At 41.7% G+C, this 26,477-nt stretch overlaps 3 protein-coding genes across 9 annotated transcripts; 1 reads left to right on the top strand and 2 right to left on the bottom strand.

Annotated features, from left to right (window-relative positions):
- Positions 1-195: 195 nt before the first annotated feature.
- On the bottom strand, positions 196-13,020 carry LOC101175201 (ataxin-2-like protein). Of its 3 annotated transcripts, none has more exons than XM_023949721.1 (24): positions 12,816-13,006; positions 12,325-12,460; positions 11,202-11,241; positions 10,809-10,865; positions 10,367-10,438; positions 10,065-10,227; positions 9,824-9,945; positions 9,621-9,712; positions 8,633-8,881; positions 7,166-7,614; positions 7,014-7,082; positions 6,806-6,919; positions 5,534-5,614; positions 5,326-5,387; positions 4,833-5,188; positions 4,659-4,728; positions 4,304-4,429; positions 2,514-2,571; positions 2,147-2,328; positions 1,866-2,007; positions 1,671-1,780; positions 632-811; positions 395-557; positions 196-322 (listed from the first exon to the last, which is right to left on the bottom strand). In XM_023949721.1, exons 2-24 carry the CDS (start codon positions 12,444-12,446, stop codon positions 273-275), a joined length of 3,129 nt encoding a protein of 1,042 aa, XP_023805489.1. In that variant the 5' UTR covers positions 12,447-12,460; positions 12,816-13,006; the 3' UTR covers positions 196-272. The 3 variants fall into 3 exon arrangements, with proteins under 3 accessions (XP_023805489.1, XP_023805490.1, XP_023805488.1); XM_023949722.1 differs by having other exon boundaries at positions 12,325-12,431; XM_023949720.1 differs by having other exon boundaries at positions 12,325-13,020.
- On the top strand, positions 12,929-19,338 carry mto1 (mitochondrial tRNA translation optimization 1). Of its 3 annotated transcripts, none has more exons than XM_020712095.1 (13): positions 12,929-13,001; positions 13,776-13,969; positions 14,056-14,255; positions 14,327-14,444; positions 14,528-14,826; positions 14,917-15,029; positions 15,273-15,463; positions 15,543-15,673; positions 16,338-16,542; positions 18,076-18,244; positions 18,351-18,460; positions 18,570-18,727; positions 19,100-19,338. In XM_020712095.1, the coding sequence occupies exons 2-13, from the start codon at positions 13,789-13,791 to the stop codon at positions 19,220-19,222; spliced, it is 1,998 nt and encodes a 665-aa protein (XP_020567754.1). In that variant the 5' UTR covers positions 12,929-13,001; positions 13,776-13,788; the 3' UTR covers positions 19,223-19,338. The 3 variants fall into 3 exon arrangements, with proteins under 3 accessions (XP_020567754.1, XP_020567753.1, XP_011486339.1); XM_020712094.2 differs by lacking the exon at positions 12,929-13,001 and adding an exon at positions 13,087-13,105; XM_011488037.2 differs by lacking the exon at positions 12,929-13,001 and adding an exon at positions 13,398-13,552.
- Positions 19,324-25,295, bottom strand: tctn3 (tectonic family member 3). 3 transcript variants are annotated; one of them, XM_011488039.3, is made up of 14 exons: positions 24,547-25,295; positions 23,118-23,232; positions 22,943-23,040; positions 22,729-22,844; positions 22,536-22,644; positions 21,908-22,020; positions 21,775-21,816; positions 21,517-21,591; positions 21,296-21,415; positions 21,123-21,221; positions 20,924-21,027; positions 20,667-20,814; positions 19,769-19,903; positions 19,324-19,564 (listed from the first exon to the last, which is right to left on the bottom strand). In XM_011488039.3, the coding sequence occupies exons 1-14, from the start codon at positions 24,857-24,859 to the stop codon at positions 19,553-19,555; spliced, it is 1,599 nt and encodes a 532-aa protein (XP_011486341.1). In that variant the 5' UTR covers positions 24,860-25,295; the 3' UTR covers positions 19,324-19,552. The 3 variants fall into 3 exon arrangements, with proteins under 3 accessions (XP_011486341.1, XP_011486340.1, XP_004080351.1); XM_011488038.3 differs by having other exon boundaries at positions 19,324-19,686; positions 24,547-25,186; XM_004080303.3 differs by having other exon boundaries at positions 19,324-19,686; positions 22,729-22,841; positions 24,547-25,179.
- Positions 25,296-26,477: the final 1,182 nt, after the last annotated feature.

The following is a 26,477-nucleotide window of genomic DNA, read 5'->3' as shown; positions in this document are numbered from 1 at the left end:
CTGCCGCCGTCTTGCATTGTTCTACTCTCACCCCAGCAAAGAGGAAGATTTCAGCAGCGGGAGGGGTTGGAGCCTGCTGCTGACGCCACTCGTAATAAAAGGTCCTCCTGGCGTTGAGGCTCACAGCAGGGTCATGTTGATGAAGAGCAGAACAGCAGAAGAATAAGGTGCTGTGAAAATGTCCGTCTTCTTCTCTTTTTTTAAATCAGTTTTAAGGATTGTATTTTCCTGGGCGGAGCATCCAGGTCTGCTGGTCGCAGAGGCAGAGCGGTTTAGTTGCCGGGGGGATGGAAAGAAGCGGGGTGCGTCTGGACCTGCATCGCTGTAAGAGGAAAATGAATCAAAACACAGCTTCATTCCTCCTCAAGTGTTTCAGGTTGGCGTCATGTCCTACCTTGTGGATGTCCTATGTAAAAGTGCTGGTGTGCTCCTTGCTGGGGTCCGTGCTGGGGGTGCTGAGGCACTCCCCCAGGACCCTGCTGAGGCTGCAACATCACTAGCTGGGGTTGGCCATGACTCCCTGAGTGGTGACCTGACATGGCTCCTTGAACGTGGGCCTAGCGGACAGAGAATTGGCAACATTTAAGGCTTATGGTTTACGGCAGCGTGCAGTGACGGGGCGCGGCCGTACCTGCGTGATCTGCCCCAGAGGGTAGGTGGGTGGGAGGCCTTGGTGGCTGTGGATGCTGTAGCCCTGAATGGAGTAGGAGCCCTGTGGAGACGTGTGGCCGGGAGGCATGTTGGGTGGGGTGGGGGCCGACAATGGACCAGAGTGGTATAAAGACTGAGGCTGGGGGCCGGACTGGGCATTCTGCAAGGAGAGGATGAAGCTTTGAATGACTAATTAAGTCCAACAGTCATTTGCGGACTTTTTGCTGAGTTGTACGTTTAAGTCCAAACCTAGATTGAGAGTTTATGTTAAAGTCCTTCATTATTTTTACTTTAGCTTCTACATGAAGTTTAAAAAAAAAAAGTCAAGTATATTAACCCTTGTGCTATCCTAGGCACTTTAACAGTGGGAGTTGGGTCATCTAGACCCACTAGACAGTGCTCTGAACCTTTTTTCTTCAATGATTTGTGATCTTCACTGGTGTCCATGGATTACATGAAATCTTTCCACCTTTATCCACCTTTGTGGATAAAGGTGGATAAGGGTGGGGTCATCTAAGATAGCACAAGGGTTATGAGCAGGGGGTGAACGGTATGGAGTCAAATTAGGATCCGCTTACACTGAAAGAGCACTATCACTACTTCAAAGGAGGAATGACGCAGGCAGCGCCAATGGCAGACGCTGTTTTGGAGTGGAAATGACATCACAATAACCTTTATTACCCGATGTCAATCATGTCACATTGGCCAATGGGCTCAAAGCTCCACGTAAAATAAAAGAGCAGCTGTTACAAATAAACCTTTTTCATTTGGTAAAAGTGTGGGGTTTATAGTTTATTTTTTAATTTAAACTTTCAAATTTACATTCTTTATTAAATTTCAACATTTCTTTCGAGTCTAAAATGTTTTTTTTTTTATTTTTCCAATTTTATATTTCAATATTTCCCTCCCGTTTACATTGTGTACTTATGAGTTTAAAGGGGCTTTTACATTTAGATTTGGTACTTTCTCTTTAAGCGGATCCTGACTTGACCCCACACAGCAGGTGGTGCTTTCTGTACCTGTCCAGGGCTGGGCGCAGCGTGCTGCGGTGGGGGCTGGTTTCCCGTCGGAGTACTGGAAGGTTGAGGCTGATGAACGGCTCCTGAGTGATGAGTGAAGGACTGTGGAGCTACAAACAAACAAGTTTAAACAAGTTGTTTAAAAAACAACAACCTTTTAAAGTATTCTTTATTTAATCTTAATATTGGTCTCACCATAGATGCCTTGCTGTGGCCCTTGGGGTCCATCTCCCTGTGTAGGGAACTGAGGACCTCCAGGCGGTCCAAGGGCTTGAGGATGGGGACCCCCACCTTGACTTATCATCCTGGCTCCACTTTGTAGCATGGAATACATTGGCTATTAAAGATGAAAAAAAGTTAAATATTAGCTTTTTATCCACTCCTGGATCCAAAAAGAGTCCATGAACTTTTGAACACAGAATAAACCTTGAATGCTTGGCTAGCTCAAACACTGCAAATGAACTCAAAGATTTGACCTGTCCGGGGTAGGGAGTCATGGCTTGGATGACCTGCTGCTGGCTGTACTGCTGTGGATTGTACTGAAGGTAGGACTGAGGGTAGGGGGACGCCACCAGAGGAGCTCCGGCTGCTGATGCAGCAGCTTGCATTAATGCTGGAGCTGAAGTACCATGATCCGATCGTTGGGGAACCACTGGGCCTAGAGACAGGAAAACATGATCAATACAGAGGACACCTGAGGATAGCAGCATGACTGTGGGGTTCTTTTTTACATCATTCATACTAAAGGAATAGTCAAAATTTGGTGATATTGGCATGTAAATTAGATTAAATAATAATGGGGCAGATTTCTGGGGGGGGGGGGGGGGGTTGCTGAGCTTTTACCTTTGTTCCTGGTGTATTTTCCCTGGTTGACTGGCATGGTGTACTGGTACATAGGTGGCTGAAAGAAAGAGGCTTTTAGAACAAAACCTGGAGCCTGTCATGTAAAAAAAGAACTACCGTAATTTCCGGACTACAAGCCGCTACTTTTTTCCTGCGCTTACAGCCTTGCGGCTTATTCAGTGACGCGGCTAATTTATGGATTTAATTGGCGGCTGCCATGTACGTACTTTCGAACTCAGTGAATAGTTTGAATTCTCTATCTAACACCAAGCACGAGGCATTTTTATTCAACACACCTCTTAGCAGCCAAACAGCATGGAGTTGACTTCAGGTCTTAGACACTTCAGTCATGGTTCAACAAAATGAAACACACATGCCCGGCCGCATCCCAGAATCCTTTGGGGCCACTAGACCCAACGTGCACGTGATCGCCGCTACATTATGATGAAGCTTTCAAGTTAAAAGCAATCGTTAAAAGCAGCGTAAAAAAGTCCACCGTCACCAACGGGTTTGGAAAAGCCGGTTTGCTGCGTGACGGAGAGAACAGCGCATGGAGTGAATTTACACTCCATTTACGGTTTCTAAGGAAACCGTAAAAGCGGAATTTTGCTTTGAAAAACTCACAGCCTCCGTGTGAGCTGGAGACATCTTCTCCTGCTGATTGAGCTGCGGGGCCGATGGCAGTCTGAAGGCTCCCACACGTAACAACGCATCCGCCCCTCATACACAAAACGTACAGTATTAAGTCCGATTGCTTTGCACAGAAACGATTTGCTCCGTTCACCGGCGCAACGGGGACGAAGTGCTCCTCCTTGAAGCCGCCCTGGCCAGAGGTGTCGGAGTAGATAGGAAGGGGAGACAAGGAGCGCGCGGGGCGGGAGCGGAGCGCAGAGGCGTCCGCGGAGTGCAGAGGCTTCTGAATTCTGACGCACGCGCCGCACTGAGGCGCTCGCTTTTCAGTCGCCGCTGCTTTATTTTACCGTTGTTTTCTAACCAGTCCTGTTACTCCCATAACGCTGCTGCGACACAAGCGGAAGGAGAGCTTTTCCCGTTCACCCCTCCATGCACTGCTGCTACTTGCTAATTCTTAAACACGTACAACAGAATGGCGAGCCGGGCGTTGGCCCCGCCTTTAGCCCCTAAGACTCATGGGAAATGTGGAATCGCGGATGTAAATTTCCTCATCATAACTGAGGGATGTAATGTTGATTATATGGTTACTGTTTGTAATTTTATGTTAGATACCTAGATTGTCAATAAGTAAAAAAAAAAATGAAATAAAAACACCATAACTGAGGGACTTGTGAACAGAATAGAGGTCCATGCTGTTTGACAGATGTCAATACACTCAAATACGTGACCCAGAGGCAAAACTGGCACCACCCACAATGTGCTAATGAATTGCACTCACCCTGGGATTCTGGCCGTGATCTGTCAGGATGACAATATCGGCTAACACATGCGCGGCTTGTACTCTGACGCGGCTTGTGTATGTATAAAAGCAGTCAAACACGTGAATATGGGTGGGTGCGGCTTGTAATCGGGTGCGCTTTGTAGTCCGGAATTTACGGTAACTACTAAAACAGAATCAAAGCAGATGTCTGATTTGAAGCTTTGACCAGAATCGAGGCTTAAAACAAGCGATTGTGTGGTTTTAGTGGCACAGGCAACACCTAACATCCCTTATTGTCGTACAAATCTTAAATGTTCCTCCTCGTTCTCTTCTCTTGAAGTGCATGATGGGAGGTGTGGAAGATGTGGCTCAGATCTTAAGGAAGAAGCTGGCGTACCTGCACAGAGTGGATCTGTGAAACATAGGAGAGGTAGGGGGGGTTGTAGAGGGGCCCCTGTGGGGGCAGAACGACCGGGCTTGGGGGGGTTGGCCGAGGTGGGGTGGGTGCCGTGTTGGGTTTTGTCTGTTTAAGAAAAAGAAAAAGCAGGTTTTAGGATGTCCTACTGCGTTTGTGACTCATATGGTGGGCTTTATAAATGTCGCTTTCAAATGAAAAATGCTTTGTGATTTAACAAAAAAAGAAAATTAAGAAGGATTCCAACAAACTGATATACACTCTATAAATATTTAATGTTAAAATAACACTCTTAGAAAAAATAATTCTCATAAACAAATGTTTTACACTGGCTTACCATGGACATCTGAGTTTTGATTGGGTTGAACTCTTTAGCATTCGGGTTCAAAGTTGACTTTTTCACTTGGCTAAAAATAAATAAGAAATACTTTTAATTACAAACAGATCCCATTTGCCTGTACGGTTGAAATGGTAGCACAAAGATAAACTCGTGGCTGTTTTTAAAACTCACTCGGCTACGCCTTCCGTCGGCTCCGTCGTGTCGGAGCGACCCTCGTCGCTCCCCGGGGTCCTGGCTGGCTGAGGGGTGGACGGAGATTGCCGTTCTGAAAGCGGGGCAGCAGCGCCGGGCCCTGCAGGAACGGCTGCGGTCGTGGCGTCCTTGGCTTGCTCCTCTGTGGGACCTGGTGACGGCTGGGGCTGAGGCTGGGAAGGACTGGTGGATGAAGGCTGCTGTTTGGGCTCTGGAGTCGGGTGAACGTCGGAAGCAGAGGATTTGGCGACACCAGATGGTGCAGCGTCGCCGACAGGAGGGGTTGATGCAGCTGGAGAACTAGGGGAGTTGGTACTGCTTCCACCCGACTGGAGCTAGAAATAAACAAACAGTGATAGAATATAAGTATTAGGAAAATTTACAGTTTTTTGTTTGCCACTAGAGTTTGGAATCGTTTTTTAAATGTTCAAAATAAAGTGCTTCATTAAACGACAAGTAACGAAAGCCTTACTCTGAAGTCTTTGCCGAATTTCCGCAGTTCTTCAAACTGGGATCTTTGCTGAACTGAAGGAGCTGCTCAAAGGAAGAAAAAGCAATAAAAATCAAGCTGATCCTCTCTCTCTCTCTTTGTCATTTTTTTTTTAATTATTTGGATTCTAAGTCCAGTAATGTGAAAGTTTTTCTAGTATTTGAAGTTTCTGTGTGTGCAGCAGACTCACCTTTAGTGGCTTTACTGTCCTCTGTGCTGCCGTGACTTTCTGCTGAGCGCTCCTTTGCAGCTGCAACCAGAATCTCATTCACTGTACAAGGAAGAGAACATTTGCTGAAATTTAGTCACATCTGACTTACTGTGAAGCCAGTTTTCCAGACATTATGGCACATCATTTGAAGTGACACAGATTATTCAATAAAGATTAATATTGAAAACCTATTCATGTAAAAGTTAGGAAATGTTGGTTCTGGATATCTATATGAATGAACAGTAATATAAAACTATGGCTGTAACAATAATCCAAATACTTGGATATTCATGACCTATTCTCAAAAATTTGAGTATGAATATTTGCGACGTCGGAGATCTGTGCTTCACAATGTCTCTCAATCTAGTAGAGTAAAAATACACTTCAGGTAACGTAATTATTGCTCTAAAATGCAGGATAACACAGGAAAAACTAAAACCGTATGAGCTACTGTCACCGGAAGTAAATCAATCTTTAAAGTGTCAGTCAAGATTCTTATTTACAGAGTAAAGCCATTAAGTATTTGGAAACAAACAAACAAACAAAAAGTACAGGTTACTAAAATAATAATAATTTTTAATATATATATGTATTAATTATGATAAAAATACAAAATACAAAATTTTGAACAAAAATACAATGTATAAAATGTAGGAATATTATGAAAATCTTGATCAATTTCCTCTTAAGATGGAAAGAAGACACTAAATATAAAAATGTGTTGACAACAAAACACTGTTGTCATTAAAGGGCTGAGTGTTTTCTAGATGTTTTACTCTTTATATAGGTGTTACCGTGTCTTCATTTACTATATTTTTGTCATTTATCCACTGAAACTGACGGAAAAAACTGTGAAGAACATTTTGAAATGATACAAAGCAGCAGTGATGTGTTATTTAAACTGAGGTTAACCAGGAAGTTAAACATTTGAGTGTGATGTTGTTTAAAGTGATAAATATGACTTCTCTCTTTAAAAATCTTTGTGATTTTATCTGCTATGTCTTGTTGATTCTGACCTCCAGTTCTAAAGGTATTAATTATGGTGTTTAAATTAATTATATTTTATACTTAATTCATCTTGTTAAAAAATACACATACAACAACCAATCACACATATTTAGATTAAATAGTAAGAATCGTGGTTTATTCTGTGATATTATAACACATAAGTTATAATATAAAATTCATAATATAAACATGATGCATAGATAGTTATCTAAATAAAAGAGAAGATAGATGGGGAGACATTACCATCTACAGGGAAGAGAGGAGCAGGGCCGGATGTTTTCTGGACAGGCAGAGGTACAGATGATGTGTCCAGATAAGGCGTGTCCTGGGAAGAGCCTGATTTTGGGGATCGAGACGCTATAAAAAAAACCAAAAAGAATGAAGGGAAATGTTAGGGTTCAGGAAAAACATATCAAAATTCTTTGAGAAAACAAATGGCTAGGAACTTCACCTGAGGACCCGGGGTGTGAGTTTGGGATGCGGTTTGTCCTAATTGTCTGTCTTTGGGCTTTTGGAGAAACTGAAAGACGCAGACATTAGCAGCATGCAGAGATCACACAGTGGTGTAAAAAAAAAAAATAAAAAACCTGAAACAATCCTTACCTCCATTGACTGGCCTGCCCACATCAGAGAGAGCCACTGGGAGGGAGTGGGAATGAGGAACTGAATGACCATGTGGAGCAGGCGGGCTGACTGGGGATGTCGCAGCGGAAGCAGAAGCTGGAGTTTGTACCGGTCCACCGGGAGAGGCGGGTGTGTAGGGACTTGCAGGACCAGAACCTGAGCCTGGGCTGGCGCTTCCCTGTGAGTGGTGGGGGCCGTAAGCTCCGCTGCGTCCTGAGAGAGGACTGCTTCTCTCTGAGGGGGAACCTCCAGGCTGAGGTCCAGCAGCAGGCGGTAAAGGTCTGGGGGACGAAGATGAGGAGGATGGAGGGGCGGAGCGGTAACCTCCGCTTAAACGGCTGTGTGGGGGAGGACCCCCCGGACCCCTCTCTGCTCGCTCTCGGTTCATCTCTCTGTGTCTTTGAGGTAATGGAATGTACTTGCCCTCTCTGATGGAAAATAACAACAATGAAGCTGCTTTAGATCACGTTCGTTTAAAGAACATCCTGTAAGAACCATTTAAGGAATAAGATTATCACACTTAAAGTAGCAGCTAGCTAAGTACTGCTGTCAGCAAACGGGACTCCTTTATAACAGAGAAGCTATTTATTATTTTGTCATTTTAAAAATAATAAAAGCTGTCAAAACAGATGCCTCAATAGAAGTACGTGGTCTCACGTCCAGCGTTTGAATGACAGATTTTGTGTAGCCCCCTTTCAAGGGTGCGGACCTCCAACAAGCGCTCTAATGGTTGGCAGGAGTGGTCGCCATAGAAGTGATGACTCAGACCAATCACTGCTTACCGACGTCACCTGGCTACAACATGACGACGCTCGCAACGTGAAAAAAGGCCGAGTAGAAATAAAAAAGCTTCAATCTAAAGAAGTGTTTTGCTGAATTAGGACTTGTTAATATGATAATTTACAAGTGTCGAGGAATGCATCTTTTGTGAAGAGTAGCTTGTTGAATTATTTCCGTTGCCACAGCGGCAAGTTTCCAGACTTTATTGGCAAAAACGTAGAGAGCGTACAAGTCTCATTAATGCTTTCGAGATTTATATTCAAAGAGAGAAATTGATTGTTTGGTGGGGGAGGATACATTCTCTAAAGTGTCAGGATAATTATTCTTATTTGAGGGAATCCTTATGCTTTTAGTTATATATTAAAAAAGTATTAATTGCAAAATTATCTTCTCAAAAGAAAAATACCATAGCTGTGAGAGAAAGCCAGCAGATAAGTGATAGTTTCATTTCCCTTTAGACGTTTCTACATTTTTTGTGGAATTATGTTTTGTGCACAATTAAATAAAATGTGGTTTTTGAGATGCTGTTAAAACCTTGATTACCTCAAATAGAATGGGGAGAAATTGGAAAAACCCCTGCAAATAAAATCACCTTTGAAAGTCACCCTAGTAATCAAGCTCCATGATGATCTGCCTGAAAGACCTTCTACTGTCCTCGAATCTCACCTATTGCTGGCTCCAGGACTGTCTCTGCCTCTTTCCCGCTCTTTGTCGCGGGGACTCTCGCGGCCCCGCTCTCGATCGCTGCCGTCTCTCATCACAGAACTGAACTTCTCTTCTTCAGTTTTGCCTTCATCGTTTTCCAGGCCGACGCGATGGCGATACTGGGGGCTTGACTCGATCTCACTAGCCAATCGGGCAGCTCGGGCCTCCCTTTGCCGATAGTTCTCAGAGTTTCCCCTCTCCAAGGGAACACTAAAAGAGACAACATGTAAAAAAAGAAATATTAATAATACAATTAGCAAGAGTGACTTTATGCTGGATGTAGAATGTTACAATTAAAGCCTAAAAGTCACACATTACTTTGTACTAAAAGTATCAGAGGTTAGAAACTAACATATTTCTGAACACTGTCAGTATTAAAAATCATTAAAAACACATTTGAACTCTGAAAAAGATGGCTTTAGGATGTTTTATGCGTAACAAGACAAAATAGAAAAATCTGCTGTGAATTCTGGCTTTTGATCGTCTCTGAAGAGCAACACCAGCAAGACTTCGTCTTCATCATTATTATATTGAGTTTCAGACACTTATTTTTCTATCCAAACAAACCCTGGAGATATGAACAACACTACAAGAAGATATTTTGGTATAATTTCATCTTGTTATGACGATGGAGGACATGCAATATCCACTTTAAAGCTTTCAAAAGTCAGATTTTTGACAGATCGCAATGTCCTGACGTAAATATCCTAAATAAATAAAACCCGACAGATGCCATTTATGCAGATAACTCTTAAATCAAACCAAAAAAAAATGTGTTTTCACAATATATTCAAAATGTTTGACAAACTCATTGTTTCTTTTTAAGTGTCAATCATAATTGTCTTCAACATCTTTTATGATGGACCAATTTCATAGTTATTAAATATACAAATTATATCTTTTATTGCCTACTTGTAAACATATCAGGGGAATCCGAGCTATGACTTACGTATACATGGAGAGGCTGGAATCATACGTTGACGTGACGCCATATTTCACTTCATTGTAACGAAACATCTCATTGGCATCCCAGCCATTAGACTAAAAAAATAAATAAATAAAAACACATTAGTTTGAAGACGACAGTTAGAAGATGGGCTGCAGGTAGAGAGTGTGACGAGCATGATTTACAAAAGAGAAAGGCTAACTTACTGTATCATTTTCCAGATCGTAATTCTCCCCATTGCTGTCTCCTCCCTCCCATCTCTGTAAAACCTTCTCTTTGTGTTCTCCATTGATGCGGTTGGAGCTAATGGCCGTGTCTGTAAAAGTGTCTGGGGTCGAAAGAAAGAAAATTACGTCAAAAGTGATCCGCAACTCCCAAGCTTTATTGTTGCTTTGCAGCTAAATGAGTAGTTAGTAGCCGAACTTTGTAACAGACGCGTGTCCGTACCTCTGGTGGCATAGTTAAGATCCACATCCCTGCAGATCATGGTGACTAGATCAGAGGGACTGAAGATCATCGTCTCTGTGATGTCCTCCCTCCGCGGTGGAGCTGCTGTCGACCCGTCATCATCAGGACCGCGTTTGTGTACAGCATCCACGGCCAACTCACACTAAAGCATTTTAAAGACAGCAGAACTTTAAAATGATTGCTATACATCAACCTTAAATAAACTTATTGCAAAAGAATAGTCCTAATCATGTTTTTGAAGCAACAAAGCAATTTCTGGCTAGCCAAGAGAAGCGTTTTACCCGGGAGCTGAGAGTCTTGAAAATGCCTTGAAAAACATTGCCATTCTTCACTCTTATGTCACAGGTGGACCCCTGCAAGCGAGAGAGAAAACTTATCCACTTTTAGATTCTTTTTCTTAATTATTGTCACGCAAAAAAGTAATATTTGGGTTAAAATAACTCCTTTTGGTCCCACAGATCTTTCTAAAGGGGTAAATTTTGGTCCGGTCAAAGGGTTTTGTGAGCAGTGTAATTAAGTATGAAAAAATAATGTACAAATAAAATTAAACAGGTAGCAAAAGTCAAATTCTCAGTTAACTTGGAGCAACCTGGCATAATCCAAAACATAAGAGAAAACTATAATAAAAAAAAAAACTTAAATATAGAAATATTTCCACACGTTTTGCTTGAATAAAGCCACAATTTCACAAAGATATTTTAGGCAATAATCTAAACAATTTACCACAACAGCTGTGAGGAAATGAAGCATTCTAGCATTGTTGTAGACTCCCTCAAAGACCTGTAAAGGAAAAACAGCCATTATTTTAGTAAAACAGTGAGCATCAAAATTAGAAAGAACATTTTTGGTTTACCCCGGAGGTGAAATTGCAAAAATCACTGAATACTCTCTTTATGCCAACACAGAACTCTTTGACTCAACAGAACTTTAACTCATTAACATGACTTTTCGTCACAGGTTGGCATTTGTCGCTCACAGGATTTTGTTAACCTGTTTTCCCAAATGCAAAACTAATGTTTCAACATTCATTGGATGATTTAATTCCCCATCTTTTTATGGTCTAATGTGGAGCAAAAGATTTCTAACTGATGAGTATTTCTGATAGATGACACTCACAGGAGTTGCCTGGAATGATGGCTTTGCAGAGGCTCGATTCCTGGAAAAAAAAAGGAATTGTTTGAAAGGTTGAAATATAGTTGTCTTCAAAGAGTTCACCGAATCTGTAGCTTAGTTAAATGTTGGTAGGCTTGCATATAGTCTATTCTCTTGATTTAATTTGATAGGGGTGTAGCGATTTATTTTAACGATTCAATTCATATTGTGATTTGTGGTTCCTGATAAGAGTCATAGTTGATATTGGTTTGTTTTAAATGATCAGATTCACTGGCTGATTTTAATCCAGGACGTCATAAACCTAAATAAATAAATAAATAAACACCTGGGTACTAAAAAGTGCAAATAATCCAGATTGTTTGTATTTCCTGCTAGATGATTAAATGCAAATGAAATATGTGTACAAAAAAACAAGTAAACCAGAGTTAATGGCACATCCATTCATATTTTTGCTTCATAAAGTTGAGCCCACTGATTGTTTTTCTTTACAAAAATAATATACGGAGCATTATTAGAAGATTATACCACACTTTGTGGTAACTAACACAATTCAAAGTGTTTCCACAGGCATTTGAATTTTTATTTAACAAAAGAAAGACTAGTTATCTTTCGATCTGGCCATTTAAAGGCGTTTTAATCGATGTGAGAGAAACATTTAGCTTTTATGCCAACGTGGAACTGCGTTACTACTGCCAGGTACAAGTGTTACAAAACGAAGCCACATTGACACTAGAAAACGTCTTCAAAATGCACACCCGAGTGGCTGGTCTGTTAGGTTTACGCGTAAGTTTACTTTTAATGTTTTGTTATAGATAAATATTCAAAGTCGAGATATTTGTCGAAAAGGGATCCTCTTTCTGACAATCCGACACAACCTAACCGCGACTTGCTGTTTGGTGCTTTCAACACACTTAGCCCCACCTTTCTGGTTCAGCTAAATCAGAATAAAGCCTTCTTGTTTGTCCATCCCTGCTGTCAATCACTAGACAATTAATGCAATTGGTTTAGAAAGCAGCTCTGTTTTGAGAGCCACGCCTACTGGTACGCTGCGTTTTAACCGGTAGGCCTTCTAAACACCAGAGAGAATCCTCGGCCTGTCCTAAGGAGGGACACCGAACGGGCCTACCTTCCAGCGGGTGTCCTGCTGCCGCTGTTCATCCCGCTGACTGGCGAAGACATACCGCCGGGCCCCGACGTTCCGTTAGACGTCTTTCTCCCGCCTGCGCCAGGCTGCTGTTGTTTTAGCATTGCGACGCACAAGGCTTAGACAGTACCACTTTATTAGCCAAACCCAATAAACAGGGTGCCTTCCAACGTAAAAATACTAACAAAACCAAATTTCCTTGCCTATATATCACCTATCGTAATAAGCAGAAAGCCGGTCCAACCTTAAAGACCGGCTAGTACTGCTAACAAATATCGACTGTGGCCTAAAATATTAAGGCAAAAAAACTTGAATTAAATACAGGATATACTTAGCCTCTTACCACCAAATATATTTACTTTAAAACCACAAAAGTAAAGTCCAAACTAATACCTAAAACACACTCGGTTCCGTGTAAATATTTAGCGATAGCAACAAGCTAAGTTAGCATTAGCTTTGATCCTCAAGCTCACTTCGAGTGCCTGCCTTCCTTCCTTCGGGATTTACTTTCTTCCCTCCGTCTCGTAACCTTAGCTCCGACGCCGCTGACTCTTCGGTTGAAAAGTTAGTACTTGGCGTTATTGTCAGTTTCCTTACGAGGTTTCAGTTATCAGGCTTCTTATTGAAAACCTGCTGCGGTCGGTCAACACCACCTTTCGGTAGGCTCACTTGACTCAATCCGCGCTCGGCTGACTGGAAACCGGCTGGAAGGGGGAGGGGGCAGAGATGTGCTTTAGCACTTTTGACCTACTACTGCGAGCGGGTACACGGAGTAATTTCTGCACTGATTCAGATTCATTTATTTTAAAATCACAATTTTCTGTCACCAAAGCAGGGGGTTTGATCTGTACACGTGGCAGTATCTACACAAAACACGTTGCTTGTAAAATGTGGCATTTAATATTATTATTATTACACATTTTTAACTCCGCTTTTCCTCATTTTAACAACAGTGACTGCACTTTAACTTTATTTTATATGATTTATACATAATCAAAAACTTTTAAGGACATATTGCATAAAGATGCCAAATTTTGGCTGCGCCTGGATTAGGGGTATTACGGTTTTCAGCTTCAACCATCATGGCGGCGCCCGGGAAGATCATTGGGCGTTTTGTAATTTTTCTTAAAAAAGGCTCTTTGTTTGTCTTTTTCTTAATTTAAAATTGGATAGTTATTATTGACATATTTCTTTTAATAATCAAGAAACTGTAAGTCCTTTTTGTATTTGGGGGATATCATTTATAGTGTGAATAGTATGTAAAAGTATAACATGTGAGTAATAAGCTTAGATCTATAAGAATTGTTGCTCTTATCAGGTCAGTCTGCTGTTATACTGAAGTGTATTATTACTTATAACATTGCCATAGAAGATGTCTGGGGAGAAAAGCAGTTTTGTTGAACTTTTTAAGTGTTTGAGTCTTATTTTGACAGGTATGGATCACACATGAAGCTCCAACCTGTGCGGATGATCCATTCTCTGGTTTCCAGGTGCATCAGTCACCTGTCCAGACAGTGTTATGATGTCATTGTGGTGGGTGGAGGTCATGCAGGGACCGAGGCGGCGGCTGCTGCTGCGAGAATGGGAGCTGAGACGCTTCTGGTCACACAGAAAACACACACAATTGGTAGGATTTTATGAACAAAAATGTATCTTAAATTCTGAGCAGCTGGACGCATATGGATTGTTCCTACTTGATCAATGTTTTACCAGGTGCGCTGTCCTGTAACCCCTCGCTGGGAGGAGTGGGGAAGGGTCACCTTGTCAGGGAGGTAGATGCTCTGGATGGGTTGTGTGGACGAGCTGGAGACTGGGCTGGGATTAATTTCTCCATCTTGAATCGGAGAAAGGGGCCCGCAGTGTGGGGGCCGAGGGCTCAGCTGGACCGCCAGCGTTACAGGGAATTCATTCAGGTATTATACACATACTAATAATTGTCAGATTGACTTTAAATGTCATGACAGACTTATGTGTTTTTCTGCAGGGTGAACTGCAGTCCATCAGTAGATTGACAGTCCTGGAGGGCTCTGTGGAGGACCTACTGGTGGCAGAACCAAATCCAGATGAGCCTGGCAGCCACAGAGTAACTGGGATAAGTTTGGGTATGCAGCACACACATATGACACTAGAATCTGAGAGTGGATAAATTACATTATTTTATTTCTCTTTTTACTGTCAAAATTAGAAAATGTCCTCAACCCAATCACCGCCAGCTCAGTGATTCTCACCACTGGTACTTTCTTGTCTGGATCCCTTTTCGTGGGCCAAACCACGTCTCCTGGGGGTCGGATCGGAGACGCCCCATCGAGTGCTGGGCTGTCCCACACCTTGAAGGAGAGACTGGGGCTCAGAGTGGGCAGGCTTAGAACTGGTACCCCACCTCGGATCGTGAAAGAGTCTGTCGACTTTGCACTGGCGGAGCTTCACCCACCTGACAGACATCCGACGCCGTTCAGTTTTATGAACACACACACTCGCTGTAAGGTAATGTCAAACAAGAAGGACCCTCTACGGGATTATTATCAATATTGTGTGTGTAGTTAGCATCAGTAAGATTCATCTTATTGCTGCTAGGCTGAGGAGCAGGTGCCGTGCTACCTGACCTACACCACTCCTGGTGTGGAGAGGGTGGTGCAAGAGAGTCTTCATCTCAACTGCCACATACAGCAAGACACCAAAGGTCCCAGGTACACAAGCATGCAAAAGCCCCGTTTGGCTTAATGCCGCTGTTCAGAACAGCTCAGACTGATTTTTTTGTTGTCACTGGAAGGTGAATTTACATGAAAAAAGACTCAATCCCCAAAAATTTTAAAATAAGGAGATTTTTGTTTACTTTAAAGTATGTGACGAGCCAATCTGAAGCAAAATTATGCATATTTCTGTGAACATGTGGCTGATGCTTTGAGGACTTTTTGTCCTCTCTGTCACAGATACTGCCCTTCCATTGAATCCAGAGTGCTGCGCTTTCCAGGCCGGAGTCACCAGGTCTGGCTGGAGCCTGAGGGAGTGACCTCCGACCTTCTGTACCCACAGGGTCTGTCCATGACTATGCCCCCGGAGATGCAGCTCCGCCTCATCAGGGAAATCCCCGCCTTGCACAGAGCTGAGATTCACTCTCCGGGTAGGCAAACACGTGGAACAAACCTCACCTCCTGTGCCTCGTGTGCAAGGAAACTTCTAAATCCTTTTGTTGTTTTCAGGTTACGGTGTGCAGTACGACTATGTCTGCCCGACTCAGCTGAGTTCTGCACTGCAAGTGAAAACCACTCAAGGTCTCTTTTTAGCCGGTCAGATAAACGGAACGACGGGTTACGAGGAGGCCGCTGCACAGGTAGCCGCCGCGTCTCACAGAGTTACCAAACACATTCTGGACAGGACTTGTGTCACATAAAAATACTCTCATACACAATCAAATTGGGAAAGGTGGTTAAAAAATATAGATATCCCATCCAAATTCAGTTTTACTGTCTGCCTGAACCACTGCTGGTGAATTATGGGATTTAATTAAAGACCCGCTCCGATGAAAATGGTCTTTTTGGAGTTTTCTAACATGTTCTTAGCGCATTTTTCTCATGATGGAGGACATACATTAAGAAGATTCTGCTTGAAATGGCATCTCTGAGTATTTTTTTATTCATATTGTTGTGAATCAAAGCGGACAAAAAAAAATGCAGTTTGAAAAAGAGCTTATTTGTGACGTAGAAAACATGGTGGGCGGGCCTCCAGCTCCCTCCTTTGAGCACCTGGGAGTGGGGTGGGGAAGTGGGGCGGTGTTGCCAACGGTCCCGCCCTCAACTCAGAGGCAAATTTCTAATGAACCACCCCCGCTCTGCCGAAACTATGTCCTAGAAAAACGTAAAAGGTTTTTTGATTTAGGCTAAAGTGGCATAATCACAACCAAAAGACCACTGGGAAGTCTTTTAAAATAGATCGGAGTGGGACTTTAAGTGAGAAGAAAACCAGTCCTCAATGGAACGTTCCTCATGTCCATGCAGGGCTTGTGGGCTGGGGTGAACGCCGCCTGCCGGGCGCTCTCTACGCCTCCGGTGTCGCTGTCCCGAACAGAAAGCTACATCGGAGTTCTCATAGACGATCTGGTCAGCAGAGGCGTTACAGAGCCGTACCGCATGTTCACCAGCAGGGCGGAGTTTCGGACCTCTCTAAGACCGGACAATGCTGACCTTCGTCTAACGCCAAAAGGTACTTCCACTACCCCAGAAATGTACCTTTATTTTAATATGAACTTCTGGACTTATATCAAAAAGGTTTTGCAACCTTCAGAAAGTTAGGATTTAAGGAATTAAAAAATCCTGTTTTTTCAAATTTGATTGAATAATTTCCAGACGTATTGCTTGGTGGTGGATCAATAAATCACCCAGCCTACACAGTTACCCTGGAATCAATCCCTATTATGTACTTAAAATAAAAAATGTGTCTTAACTCCACTGAATCTCTGAAAAAAACATTGTTTTAAAACATTTTCTAGATCTTATCAAGGTCAGGTTGAAATATGAAAGCATTAAAGAGATGCTGGGTTAATGAAAACAGTCATATTTAGGCTTCGCCTGTTTTCAAATATTAGATTAAAACACCAACAAATGAAATATGTTCATGTCTGTGATTTACAATTTTTAAATAAAAGTTAGACAAATAATTGTCTTTTTTCCCCAAACCCCCTTGTCCTAGATGTTATCTAATCCAATCCAACTTTATGTTTAAAGTACTTTTTATACAACAGTAACCCAAAGGGTTTTACAGAATTAAATCAAATAGAAACAAAATTATAAAATAGACAGAATGCCCTAACCCTCTCGAGCCCCTCCCACCCTACATATCTATCCATCCTTCTTCTTCCATTCATCCGGGACCGGGTCGTGGGGGCAGCAATCTAAGATGCCCAGAGACTTCCCTCTCCCTAACCATGTCCTCCAAGCTCCTCTGGGAACGCCTGGAGGCCCCCCCCCTAGGCCAGCAGAGAGACGTAGTCTCTCCAGCTTGTCCTGCCAAACCAGAGACCCGAGCCACATCAACTGGCTCCTGTCGATGTGGAGGAGCAGCGGTTCTACTCCAAGCTCTCTCTGGGTGACCAAGCTTCTTCCTCTATCTCTAAGGGAGCGCCCAGCCACCCTATGGAGGAAGCTCATTTCAGCTGCTTGTATCCGGAACCTCGTTCTTTTGGTCATGACCCAGAGCTCACGACCATAAGTGAATACTGGAACAAAGATTGACCAGTAAATTGAGAGCTTTGCTTTCTGGCTCAGTTCTCTTCACCGCAACGTGCGGTAACAGCAGACACCGCACCGATCTTCCATCAGTCATGAAAAAGATATTTAAACTCCTCCACCTGGGGCAGGAAATACTCCACCCACTGAGAGTTGGCAAACTACCTTTCTCCGGTGGAGAACAATGGTCTCAGACCTGGCGGTGCCGACCATGACCATCCCAGCCGCTTCACACCCTACATAATGAAACATAAAACAACATGTGCATAAAACTAAATAGAAATAGAAACTAAAATAACACAAAGTCAAAGCGGAGATTGACAATCAAATAAATAAATAAAACTGGAAAGGTGAAAATCAAAAGTATAAAGTTTAGTCATAAAAAACAATTGACCCCGGTCTCACACAGGGTTTCATACTGTAAAATCATTTCAGATAAACATGAAGGCCCATAAAACCTTTATAAACAATTGGTTCTGTTTGAAACCTCCATGTCGTTTTGTTTTGTCAGGTTATGAACTGGGATGCGTGTCCCCTTCACGCTACCGAGAAGCCATGCGAGTGCAGCGCAGCCTGCAGGACGCCATGGCGGCCCTGCAGGCCCTCACTCTGTCCACCGCCAGCTGCAGGGAAAAGCTCCCCGATGTCCGTGTGAGTGAGTCCAAGAACGCAGCGCTGACGTGAGTAGCGTGTGGAAAAATTGACATTAAAGACAACATAAAAACCCAAATTCACTCCCGTTTAAAAGCAACATGACTTTTTTTCTTATGGGATTCTGCTTCTCAGTGGGATGGAGCTGCTGCAGTATAAGGAATTATCGTTTGAAACGTTGGCATCCGTCTTCCCGGAGCGTCTTTCGTCCTACTTGGAATTCTCACAAAGACTCAAGATAGAAGGTTTTAGTTTTTAAGAATAGAGGAGCTTTTGTTGAATAGCTGCAGGAGTTGTGTTTCTAAGCCATAGGACTGTGTTTTTCTCTGAAACCGTTCTGTTTCTGTCACACAGCTGTGTACAAGCCTCATTGTGACATAAACAAGAAAGAAATTGAGAGGATCCAGAAGGAGGAGAAGATGTTTCTGCCTCAGGACATCGACTATTTCTCTCTGCCGGCGTCTTTGTCTCAGGAAGCCAGAGAGATCCTGGACAGAGTTCGACCGACCACCGTGAGTCTGCACTCTGAAAGACCCGCTCCGATCATCTGCTGAGTTATTTGAAAGGCGGTCCCAGTGGTCGTTTAGTTATGATTATGCCGTTTGTAGCCGAAAGCGAAAAACCTGTGACCTCTTCTAGGAAATAGTTTCTGCAGGGATTTATAAGAAATTTGCCTCTTGAGTTGTAGGCAGTACCTTTGGCGCAAAGCAACCCCGCCCCCTTTCCCCTTTTGATTTCTGTGTAACAAATACAAATACATAAAACACCCTTTTCATCGGAGTGGGTCTATAAAAGAATAGAAGCGATCACTTTTCTTTCGTTTATATAAAACCACAACGTGAAAAATAGGAATGACTAATGAATTCTCTTTTCCTGTCCTCCAGCTGGGTGCTGCTACTCGTCTGGAGGGGATCACTCCTGCTGCAGTCGTCAGTCTTTACAACTATGTACAGTTTGCAGAGAAAAAAGGAGGAACTGGTCAACAGAAAACAACCAGATCTAAATGAAAATAAAAGAAAGCTTTGTGCAGGAGAGCCGGTTTCCCCTCAGAGAGTCAAAGACTTTGTGATCATGTGTACTTTTCTGTAAAATGATCTAAACAATAAAGGACAGTTAAAAAATATTTTATTCCATTGTACTGTGAAATGTGCATTTTTGGAAACATTTTCAGCAGAATCAGAGAAACGTTGACACCTTAATGAACGGTAAAATGTGTCCTGCTCTGCTGCTAACAGCTGAAGAATCCGAGTCCTGTTAGCAGCATCACTGTGAACAGAATGAAACTCTTTCCGCCCTTCCAACTGCAGCTTCCTCCAGTTATAAAGTGTCCGTCCAGCTCAGCTGTCCCTCTGGTGAAAAAGTCAAACGGAAACTTCCAGTCAAGCTGAGGTGAACCTCTTGGGGCTTCTGGGTAAACTGTGGTTTCAGTGAACGTGACTTTGGTCGTCAGGGTGAGCGATGACACGGGACACTTGATAAAACAGACAGTGTCACAGGTAAAAGAATGCTAAAAAAAAAAATAAGTAACTTTTAAAATATTTTGTTTGATGTACCTGAACGGTTTGACACTGGAACAGGTATTTAGCTCCTAGAATGTAGTTCTGAGGAAGGTCCGTGAGACCCTGGCGAGCCCACAGCACTTGGATAGACAGAGAGTTGGGGAGGATGCATCCAAATTCGCATGATTCCTGTAGGAAGAAATCAAAAAAGAAGATAAAACATTGACCTGTTTTTATTATTTCCATCATCCTAACCAGTACAAAGACCAAAGAAGTCATCCTGGACTTCAGGAGGTGCAAAGGTGTTATCCCCCCGTTCCACAAAGCGTCTAAAACTTCACCTTCCTGGGCATCTAAGCGGACCTCACTTGGTCTTAAAACACCAAGATCATCCTAAGGAAAACCCATCAACATTACTGCTGAGGGAGGCCTTCTACGGCTCAGCCATTGAGCCCACTCTGTGTTCCTGTGGCAGAGTGACCGGCATCATCAAAGACTACACCCATCCAGCCTTCCCCCCTGTCCAACTTACCCCCCCGGCAGACGCAACTGGTCCATTAGGACCACCCGACTGAAAATAAGCTTTTTTTCCACAAGCAATGGCTTTATTAAACACCCACAAATACAAGCCACACCCCACTCGATGACACACACTCCCCCCTCGTCTGTAATTGGGTTCCTGTTTTTTTTTAATTTTATATATTTATTCATACTCTTTCTTTGAAGTTTATATTTAGCATTTTTGCACCCCGAATTCCTTTGGTGTCTTCGTACCTCCCTGTCTCAAGCTGCTCTAATTCAATATTGTAATGACAATAAATGAAGGATTCTGATTACTCCTTAGGTGCAAAGTCACCAACAGAGGAAAATGCTTCTTGGTTTACAAGTTTCCACAGAGGATTTTGCAGAAACGGTACCACAGTAACCTTATTTTAGCCAATCTGAAGGTTACCTCTGTGCTGACGGGACACTCCTGCACAATGACCCTCGTCCAGTCTGGCTGGGAGCCGGAGTTCATGGCAATCACATCAGGGGCGGCAAATCCTCGCAAGACCCAGTAAATCTGGGACTGCAGCTGGGAGCAATTACTTGCAGGGGAACTAGACGACACATGGAGAGAAGTTGAGGAAGAACATTCATGGGGGGACAAAATATGAAAAAACCTGATTTGATCAGAGCCGAAAAAGGAGACAAATGAAGTTGGCCCACGTGAATTTGCATCCACTGATAGTGTTGTGTGTGAATAGGATGGGCATTCTTCTGCTGAGGTCGGAGGAACACTCCCCGGCTGCTGAAAGACCTAGAGATGTAACCTGACACGGCGTCAAGGAACCATGCTGCTTAATCAAAATAACCAAAAAAAAGAAACGTTTTTTTTTTTAACAGTTGTTTTTTTTAGTGAGGATACAGATTGGACCTCTCCATTAAAGCGACCATTGACAGTAGATCCAACTTTAAGTCCCACAGCTGGTTTTGTCCTCCCCAAGGTGGGGCTTGGTGTGGCCAGCTGCAAGTCATTCACGGCTCGGTTAGTTTCAGTTTCTCCAGCTGGAGGCAGAATCTGCAGCCTGGAAGGCGTACCTGGAAATGGACGGAGTGGGTCTGCAGGAAGAGCTGATCGAGACCTACGTCAACCAAGTCCGTGCTCACGGTCGCGTACTTGATTTCACCGCTTCCTGTGTAGCCGATGACAAACGTCACCTGCAGGGCAGCCGGAAAAACAAAAGCAAAACAAAAATCAGAGTGAAGCGTTGTTGTTTGACACAAAGTGTGTGTTGGGATGCGTTTGTGTGCTTACTCACTTTTCTCACCACATTTGTACAGGAGTCGTTTTGTTTGGCTGGTGCAGGCCAGTCAGCCTGTGGAACTACAGGGATCTGCAAACAGGTGGGGGTTGAGCATTTGCTATGAAACCACACAAATAAAATGTTATAATTATGGACGATTGTTTTTCTATTGACAACTTTGTGGAAAAAGCAATAATAACCAGCACTCTATTCAATGTACATGTATGAGGATGTGTGACGTGAACAGTCAAGAATCTGAGATTACATTCTTACCAGAAAGTCTAGCATTGGTGCCACACTCTCTGCTAGAGGAATCTGTAACAAAAATAACAAACAAGTTGGAATCTCTGCTGAGAAAAGACCTAAACGCTGCATTGACGCTTTTAGCTCGCTTGAGCTTAATGACCTTGATCAGATGTAGGTCTGAGAAGTAAGAGCGGGCGCTGAGATTCGGATCTGTGGAGCAAGAGTCCAGAGTCACCATGCGGGAGCAAGATGAGGAAGCAGATCTCAAAAACCCTGCAGGAGGAAAATAACACACAAATGCAAGAGAATGCACATTAGTCTCAATGTGCTGCTATGTTTAAATTCATTTCCAGATAAAAATCACAGTTGAATTTGTGTTCAGTTTGGTACTTCTTATTAATAAATCTAATGTTATCCTGATTTAACAGCATTATTAACGTCCTTTTTGTAAGATTTTAGAGGGCTGCAACTCGCTGTTTCCTGTTTTCCACTTGATATAAATACCTTTCACAATAAAAGTCCTTTCATCAGTTAACAAAAACTGAATTATTTTAATTTAAATATGACATCAGAAGTCGAACGAAAGAACACATTTGATGTAAATATATCTTAAAATTACATATTCATTGTAAAAGAATAGTCAATATTCAATTTTTGCAACATCTTGCCTTCAGAATTGTCATTACAACTAATTTATCTACTTTAAAACAGTCAGATTGTAGCTTCTCTTGCAGAAAACTATGTGAATTGACCCCCTTTTAATAAACACCTTTGCTTTGTGAACTCACTTGCAGGGTTTCGGTTGATGCAGAGTGTCGACACCGTCCCCGCAGAAGGCTGACGGAGGACGCTTCGCACAGAAGAGTCCAGGAAATACGTCTGGATAACGTCATCAACCTGCAAAACCATGTCCCAAATAATCAACGCATCCTTAAGGCTGACTTATTATAAGTGAGTAAAAACCTTTCATTATGCGATTACCCGGTAAAAATCTCTTTCATGACTGATGAACGTTTGACCTGGAGCTGAGAAGTGGTAGGAGTTTCCTAAAACTGGACGTCCACTAACTGCTGGGACAGACTTAGGAGGAACATCTGCTGGGAGGAAAAATATTTTGTGCTGGTGGGTAAACCTTATTTCTTGCATTTTTTTAAATAGATGTACATTTATTTTGCTTTATATTCAGTTTACTAACTGTCATTTTGGACACAGAAGAAGGAGTCGGTCACAGTGACGAGACGAGAATCCATGTTGGCTTTGAACATGAGCCATTTCTCAATGCAGACTCCTAGACTGGGAAATAAAACAAATGAAACGTGATCACGTCTCCAAGATGAACCATCTAGGACTTGGAGAAAATAAACGCCTACGTGACTGCTTGTGGGCATCCACGGAAGACGGAGCTCAAGTTGGCAACACCACAATCTGTGGTGTCACAACAGCAGCCAATGTCACAGAAATCTGTTGTCAGGTCACAAAGACAACCTGAGAAAATAAAAACAAGAACTAATTCAATGGGAAAGCGTGTTTTATTCATATCTTTGCAAGACTTCAGTATTTTTACTTTTTTTTTTTTTATTTCAAAATAGCAAAAAAAAAACCTCCTGATTTAAACATTTAAGGGACAGGATTTGAGTTTAAATAATTCAGCATAGATGGCAAAAAATTTGTTTTATTTTGTCAAAGCAAAATTGTCTTAAATTTTTCTTTTATTTCTCTGATTTCTTTTTGTACTGATATTTTTGAGATTCTTGTTTGAATTTATTTTATTTTATTGTGATTTAAATAGTTTTAAAAACTGTCTACACTAAAAGCGTAAAAATGTTGACTAATTAAATCGATTCGCACTTCGAAAATACGAAATAAATCAACCAAATTTGGCGATTTTTTAATTAAACTAATATGTTGTATTTATTAATGCAAACCTGTTTAGTATTTGTTTTTAACATAAAAAATCCTAATTCTGTCAATCAATACTGCAACTTCATTCAGTAGAAATGTTTTATTTTTTTAAATTTGCTTTATGAATAGAAAAATTATTAAATGTATGATTTCTATTCAAACTTGTAGATGGAAATAGGTATTTTAGCAGCCATTTCCAGCCTCAAATTCTCCAAAGGCCTTTGAATTTCTCTGCCTTTGCTCTGCTTTGGGCAGAAATTCTGCAACCTCTAACAGCAAAAGAGCCATTTGGTTCAGTTTCTTCCTGAAACAGCGAGAGCCGCAACGTTTAGAAATCCTATAGAAAAATAGACTTTATTGATGTTTTTGTGGTCATTTATCAAATTTAGCTTTTAACATTTACGATCATTGAATTATAATAGTGCTATGTTCTTATTTTAACTTCTATGACAGCAGCACAGACAAGTTCCTTTCAAAATAAAATACACCCATGTCAAATAGGATCCTGCTGTAGTGGATTTAGTTGAGCCAAAAATAAAAGAAAGCCAAGTCAAATATGGGATTTTCTGTCATGATAGTGCGCTTTTTCTCTACTTACTGTCAAATATAAATATAAATCCAATGTCTTTAAGAAATCTATAGGTTACATTTAAATGAAATTAACTTTACCTCTGAACAGCAGACAGATGTAAACATTTCTGACACGGTGAAGTAAACTTTTTACCATCAAGTAAGCTGACATGATGTTAGAAATCTTAATGTAAATGACAGCATCTAAGTAACTGTAACTAAAAAAAGGAACCTAAACTCCCAAACCATTCAATATTTAAATAGTTAGCATTTTACTCAAAGCCAAAGAGGTTTGGGGCTTCTTGCACATCGTTGCAACTTGGTTACCCTGTAAAGCAGGCTGAGTTGTGCTCTGGACGGTGGTCGCGGTTGGAGCCCCGGTGAAAGCTGACTCAGACACGGACAGCGTGGACGTTACCGTCACCGTGGAGTCTGGAGTGGGTTGCGGTGACACCCCCTCCGTGAGTCCGGCTGTGACGGACTCCGTGGTTCCAGACCCGCCCGGAGCTGGAGTAGCTGCGCTGAGAGGCTCCACATTTGTTGGGGTGTTAGTCACAGCAGAAGCTAGTCCAAGCTCCGTGGCCGCGTGAAGTAAACGTGCACACAAAACAACACATATGGGGAATAAACAGAGGTTCATTTCGCCACTAGAGACATGGCGCAGTTATCTAAAATTGTAAATGTATATATATAATATTGCTGCTACTTTTAATCATTACTGATTTAAATATCAAATAGTTAAAATTCCCGAAAATCTGAAAACCTTTCAGTAAGCTACTTAGCCAAACACCCTTATTTTGTCTCGTTGCTAAGGAAGTTGTCATGAAGACTTCCGGTTTCAGGACCTCGCTACCGTAAATCGCCTACAATAGACGAACATGTGCGTTTCTGATCAATAAACAAAAGCCTTCAGTTAGTGGTAAATGACATGATTAATAGGAGCTTTTCATTATTTCAAAGCTTTCCAAAATCTTGATAAATTGTCCTTTTACTTCACCATGTTAATATATATGCAGCCCATATTATCTGTTTTTTAATGTCCTCCGGAAAAAAACAACTATTTAGGTCATTTAAACTTCTTTTTCAAAACAATTTCTTCTTTGTTCAACTTCTCTTTACAAGTCACTTTTAACCTTTTTACAAATCTTTACCTTTTTTCCCCCCATCCTTTTTTTCTGTTCTTGTTCCCCACCACTGGAAACCTTCCCCTGTAAGGAGCCCAAGACAGGAAATTGAAAGATAAATGATACAAATAAAAATAAATGATTGTTTCCCCAATTTAAAATGTTGTGCGCAAAACGTAATATATTATTAGCATTTTTTTGCATAAAAAATACTAATTTTTGCATTCAAAATGCTAATTTGAGGGAACTATTTATTTATTTTTTTGAGTGCCATGTCCAGGGCTCTGTACCCTCAGCTCAAGGACTTGAGATGTCAACAGACTTGACACAAACACTTAACAAAACTACATCTAAACTGAGTCAAATAAAAGTTTTTTGAAAAGGATGGACAAAAAAACTAGCTTGTGTCGTAAATTAACATGAACATTTTCTGTTTTACAGTTATTGCATCGGCCACTATCCATTTTAGAGTGACGTCCAGCTATATATTGTGCTATTTTTCAAAGGTAGACATAACATGAACAATAATCAGTGTGTTAGAAGAGCAAGACATTCAATTCTTCCATCTTTCTGCTTTTCCTCAGCTTTTAAACACATAGAAGGTATGGCCTCAATTCCAAGTATTTTCACTATTTATCTTTTAATCTTTAATGGCTTCAAACTGATGTTTTATTAATGGAATTCTTATGACTGCTCTATCTTTTGCAAAAATGTTCTGTTCGAGCTGCATCGGTGCAAGCCAAGTAAAACAAGGAGAGCTCAAACTGGAAGGTTCTCAGATGTGGACGAGTGGAGATGTTCAAACTGGGCAATGCAATAAAGAAGTATTCAGACATCTGGATTTGAAAAGGTAAAATTTGATACAGCATTACTTGATTCATCTCATATTGAAAATAAATACTGTGTCCTACTAACTTATACATAAATAATTGTTAATAAAAGCTAAACGTTTTCCTAAAAACTGTAAATGCTATTAAAGAAAAAGACACAATATGACAATGTATCCTACAATTGAGCTCAATCAGTATTTAGTACCAACATAATTTTTTACCCTGTTATTATGTTTTGGCTCCTCTCATGTCTAAAAGTATTTTTTTTAAAGTGAAGTGCATTGGAACCTGGTCCCAAAGGTCC

Source organism: Oryzias latipes, chromosome 19 (genome assembly GCF_002234675.1).
Source record: "Oryzias latipes chromosome 19, ASM223467v1".
NCBI classification, from domain to species: Eukaryota; Metazoa; Chordata; class Actinopteri; order Beloniformes; family Adrianichthyidae; genus Oryzias; species Oryzias latipes.
This window is presented reverse-complemented; position numbering and strand designations above follow the sequence as displayed.